Source organism: Octopus bimaculoides, chromosome 4 (genome assembly GCF_001194135.2).
Source record: "Octopus bimaculoides isolate UCB-OBI-ISO-001 chromosome 4, ASM119413v2, whole genome shotgun sequence".
Classification (NCBI taxonomy): domain Eukaryota; kingdom Metazoa; phylum Mollusca; class Cephalopoda; order Octopoda; family Octopodidae; genus Octopus; species Octopus bimaculoides.
This window is the reverse complement of record NC_068984.1, coordinates 141,248,833-141,254,317: the sequence shown is the minus strand read 5'-3', so window position 1 is coordinate 141,254,317 and position 5,485 is coordinate 141,248,833. Positions and strand designations below refer to the sequence as shown.

Below are 5,485 nucleotides of genomic sequence, written 5' to 3'. Positions count from 1 at the left end.
GTGCACCCAGCAGAACGATTGCTCTGGTGATATTTCCTTTGTGCACTGAATAAACACAGAGTCTTTCCCACAGAGATGCACTTCAGCATTATGATCAAGAGTTGGGTCATCAGTGGTCAAGGAGGTGGACAGCCATCCAGCGGGTTTGGTGCTTTCCTTTAGCAAATACGCCTGGCAAAAACCTACAAAAATATGAAGAAATGATAAATAGTAACGAGCACAAGGCCATACATTTTGAGGTGTGTGTGTTGGGGGGGGGGGCATATCGATTATCTATATATTGATCCTAGTAATTAAATGGTACTCAATTTACTGACCCAAGAAGGATGGAAGATGAGGTGGTTTGCATCAAACTTATTAATAAAGACCACAAATATTTATGAAGATGTTGTTTATTCAATCACCAATACAGGCCATCTATTGATCCACAAATATATCGATTCCTCATTCTGCCTCTTCTGCTGTTCTTCAACAGTGGCTTCTGCACCACAGGTGGGTCTAAGGAGAGATTTCATGTTACCTCTATTTGAGACCCACCCAACGTCCTCCACTTTCTTCCTTCCAAAATTCCAACACCGAACTCCATACAAACCATTTTTTCTTATTCCTAAAATTTCCGTCTTCATCATCATCATCGTTTAACGTCCGCTCTCCATGCTGGCATGGGTTGGACGGTTTGATTGAGGACCGGCAAGCCAGGAGGCCGCACTAAGCTACAATCTGTTCTGGTAAGGGTTCTACAGCTGGATGCCCTTCCTAAAGCCAACCACTCCGTGCTTTTTACGTGCCACCTGCTTGGGAGCCAGTCAAGTGGCACTGGCATCAACCACGCTCGAATGGTGCTTTTTACATACCAGTCAGGCAGCACTACCAGACTGGCATGTAAAAAAGCACCGTGTCAGTATTTATTTTCCAGCAGGTGCCAACTTGTAATAGTTGAAGCACAACATTGGTTGCTCCAATCTCACTTGGGGAACCTGTGGAAGCCCTGGGAAAAATCTATATTTCCATACCAAACAACCATTTTTCGGCCGTTGTTTTATGCTGTCATGGTTACAATCTGAGTCAGTTCTTTATTTGGAGTTGTGGTTTCCGTTGATGCATCAGGTTCCATGCTTGATTTGTACAACTACTTTTGGCACCATTTCTATGGTTGGATACCCTTCATATGACCAGCTTCTTTACAGAGTGTATTAATGTGTATTTTATCAAATCACCAGCACTAGCAAAGTTGTCATGTCCTCGGTAAGACTAACAAGCCCTCTCTACCCAATGTTGCCCCCATTCACTCACCAACCTCTTTACAGAATGTGCTGGATTTACAATGACCACAAGATTACTTTACCTGAGGCTACTTGACCAACAGAAATTATCAACAAAGAACATGGTAACTTGTTATCTTGGAGTTTTGGCTCTGCTGCTTCACACCACTGGACACTTGTTTTCCTACAAAAAAGAAGAGACATTCTGTGTGTTAGTGTGTCGCTGAGGTCAACTTTGCCTTTCATCCTTTCGGGTCGATTAAATAAGTACCAGTTATGCACTGGGGTCGATGTAATCAACTTAATCCCTTTATCTGTCCTTGCTTGTCCCCTCTGTGTTTACTCCCCTGTGGGCAATAAAGATATATATATATAGCAGAGTAAGCACATAAATGTGAAAAAAGGTGGGAAAAAATAGTACTCGAATACAGGAGGTAGAGTAATTTGCTCTATTAATAAAGCTGTAAAGACATCACAAAAACTGTTGCTCATGGTTCCAGGTTCAGTCCCACTATGTGACACCTTGGGCAAGTGTCTTCTACTATAGCCTCAGGCCGACCAAAGCCTTGTGAGTGGATTTGGTTGACGGAAACTGAATGAAGCCTGCCGTATAGCTGGCCGCCAACACTTTTTTCTGCAAAATAGGAGTAGTTTATCCTGTCCAAGCTATATTATTAGCATTATCCTGTCTGTGTTTGAGAATTTAAGAATCACTTCTTTAACTTTCTAAGACATCTCAACGCCTCTAAAAGCAAACTTCGTTTGTTTATTTACGTTTATCGTAATTTGAATTTAATATATATATATATGTATGTGTGTGTGTGTGTGTCTGTATTTGTCCTCCAACATCGCTTGACAACCAATGCTGGTGTGTCTATGTCCTCGTAACTTAGTGGTTCGCCTAAGAGACCGATAGAACAAGTACTGGGCTTACAAAGAATAAGCCCTGGGGTCAATTTGCTTGACTAAAGGCGGTGCTCCAGCATGGCCGCATTCAAATGACTGAAACAAGTAAAAGAGTAAAGAGTATCTATACACACACACACACGCACACATACACACACGGTGTTGGGGCGGGGGTGGCCTCTGTGTGGCTTGTGTGTTTTCTGTGCTCTGGTTGTTGTTATTTTCTTGTCTGCGTTTTGTTTGCGGTGTCCTGTGCCCGGGTGTGCAGGTGGACGTGGGTGTGCACGTGCTCATTTATTGTTTGTTTTTATATATATATATATGTGTGTGTGTGTGTGGATATTAGATTAGGTGCCTACCTACCAACCCCACTTTCCACCTGCCTCTTTTACAAATAAAAACAATTTTTCTCACACTGCTACAAATCCACGCCATTCTAATTTCCCAATAAAGTGGCACCATGGGTTAGTGTCTTCTACCACTGATCCAACACGGATCTTGTGAGAGAATTTGAAAGACAGAAATTGTATTGAAGTGGTCACGTGTACACACACACACACACATATGTATAAATGTTATTTCTTTATCACTGTTTGCTGAAGGCACGTGGCTTATTGGTTAGGGGTGTTCGGCTCACGATCATAAGATCCTAAGTTCGATTCCAGGCAGCGCGTTGTGTTCTTGAGCAAAACACTTCATTTCACCTTGCTCCAGTCCACTTAGCTTCCAAAAATGAGTCGTACCCGTATTTCAAAGGGGCCAGACTTGTCACATTCTGTGTCACGCTGAATCTCCCTGAGAACTACGTTAAGGGTACGCGTGTCTGTGGAGTACTCAGCCACTTGCGCGTTAATTTCCTGAGCAGGCAGTTCCGTTGATCGGATCAAATGGAACACTCGTCGTCATTATATTTTTCAAAACCTCAAGACTATAAATTTCCTCACCTGAAAAACAGACGAGGGTTGCAAGAACGTCTAAATGTAAAATCTGTCACCAAAATCAAAACTTCTATGTAATAACTGGTTCACTTTTTATCGATGCCCAGATAAATGAGGAAATCAAATCCAGCTGGATTTCAACCCGGAACATAAAGGGAGATAACCAAATAACACTATGTAATCCGGCCGTGATTCATCATTTAATATACACAACAACAATACAATCTCAAACGAGGTGGGGGTGGGGAAAACTAAGTCTGAACGCCTTAATTATATAAACTTACCCAGTTTATGACACAATCTTTTATTGATTCAATTTTATATCATTTAACGATAAATCAGTTAATTACAGTTGATCTATTTTAATGAAACGGTTATTGTGTATCTTAATAGCTAGTAGGGACACGGGACTTCGTTTTGCAACTCTAATACACTATTGAGTAGCCCTAGCTAGGCTTACAAAATTACCCCAGCTGTGATTAACCTATCTTTTTTGAGCACCCCGCACTAAATATCTAGGACTACATTATTCAACATGTATTTGAGATCGTTGGATGATCTGAAGTATGTTAGTATCATTAATTTAGTTTAGTAAATAACAGCAACAAAGCAGAGAATACACATCTACGTAGTTCTAATGATAATGAAAGAAGCACCAATTTACCAAGTTAATTCTGCTTCTTGCTCTTCATCTTCGTCGAAATCGTCATCGTCGCCCGTCGCCCGGGAAAAAACTGGCAGAACTTCACCAAAGAACGTCGCCATGTTAAATGACAGAAGGGACAATAAACAATTTACACCGCTTCCGGCGTTTCTGCATAGTGTAAGAGTTACTTCCCTTTAAACAGACAACAGAATAGAAGAGGAAAATGAAAACATTAGACCCCAGGACTTATTCTTTGTAAGCCTTGTACTTATTCTATCGGTCTATTTTGCCGAACCGCTAGTATATGGGGACGTAAACACACACACACACACACACACACACACACACACACGATAGGCTTCTTTCAGTTTCTGTCTACCAATTCCACTCACAAGGCTTTGGTCGGTCCGAGGCTATAGTATAAGACACTTGCCCAAGGTGTCACGCAGTGGGACTGAACCCAGAACCATGTGGTTGGTAAATTAAGTACCAGTTACGCACTGAGGTCGATGTAATCGACTTAATCCCTTTGTCTGTCCTTGTTTGTCCCCTGTATGTTTAGCCCCTTGTGGGCAATAAAGAAATAAAAATTGTTAGTAACGCAGGGCGAAATTCATCGCGGTATTTCGTCTGTCTTTACGTTCTGACTTCAAATTCCGTCGAAGTCGCGTTTGCCTTTCATTCTTTCGGAGGTCGATAAAAGAAGTACCAGTTACGCACTGGGTCGGTGCAATCGACTAGCTCATCCCACCCCCAAAATTTCAGGACTTGTGCCTATAGTTGAAAAGATTATTATAGTTGTTTGTAGGGCGGCGAGCTGGGAGAATCGTTAGCAACGCCGAACAAAATGCTTTGCGGCGTTTCATCTGTTCTCACTTTCTGAGTCCAAATTCCGCCGAGGTCGACTTTGCCCTTCATCCCTTTCGTGCTCTCTAAAGTAAGTACCAGTTGAATACTCGGGTCGATGTTACCGACTTACTCCCTACCTGGAATTGCTGGCCTTGTGTCAAAATTTTAAATCATTATCATAGTTGTTTGCCAGCTGCTGTGATTGTACTCTGTATGTATGTTTCATTTGTTGTCCTATTGTTATGTTATTCCTGTTGTGCCACTCCTGTTATCGTAGTGTTGTTGTTATTGTTGTTAGCCAGCTGTTGTGGCACTGTTGTTATTTTCTTTGTACCTTAGTTGCTGCGCTACTGTTGTGCCGCTCCCGTTATTGTATCGCTGTTGTTGATGATGACAATGATGTTGTGCTATTATTGGCTTATTTGTGCTGCAGTTGTTAGTCAGCTATTGTCGTGCCGTTCTTTTCTCACTGTAATTTTTACGCTGCGATTGTTGTATTACTCCTGGTGTTATGTTACTATCAATGTAGTTGTTAGTCTGTGGAGGCGCAATGGTCCAGTGGTTAGGGCAGCGGACTCGCGGTCATAGGATCGCGGTTTCGATTCACAGACTGGGTGTTGTGAGTGTTTATTGAGCGAAAACACCTAAAAGCTCCATGAGGCTCCGGCAGGGGGTGGTGGCGAACCCTGCTGTACTCTTCCACCACAACTTTCTCTCACTCTTACTTCCTGTTTCTGTTGTGCTTGTGGTTCAAAGGGCCAGCCTTGTCACACTGTGTCACGCTGAATATCCCCGAGAACTACGTTAAGGATACACGTGTCTGTGGAGTGCTCAGCCACTTGCACGTTAATTTCACGAGCAGGCTGTTCTGTTGATCGGATCAA

General features: G+C 42.4%; 1 protein-coding gene across 1 annotated transcript in view; it reads right to left on the bottom strand.

The window, feature by feature from the left end:
- Positions 1-3,911, bottom strand: part of LOC106872023 (proteasome assembly chaperone 1) — a 5,432-nt gene extending 1,521 nt beyond the window's left edge. Inside the window, exons 1-3 of the mRNA XM_052967692.1 lie at positions 3,771-3,911; positions 1,346-1,446; positions 7-182 (exon numbers count right to left, since the gene is read on the bottom strand). Coding sequence (XP_052823652.1) covers positions 7-182; positions 1,346-1,446; positions 3,771-3,871 — 378 coding nt within the window. The 5' untranslated portion in view covers positions 3,872-3,911. The remainder of the gene's footprint in view (positions 1-6; positions 183-1,345; positions 1,447-3,770) is intronic.
- Positions 3,912-5,485: the final 1,574 nt, after the last annotated feature.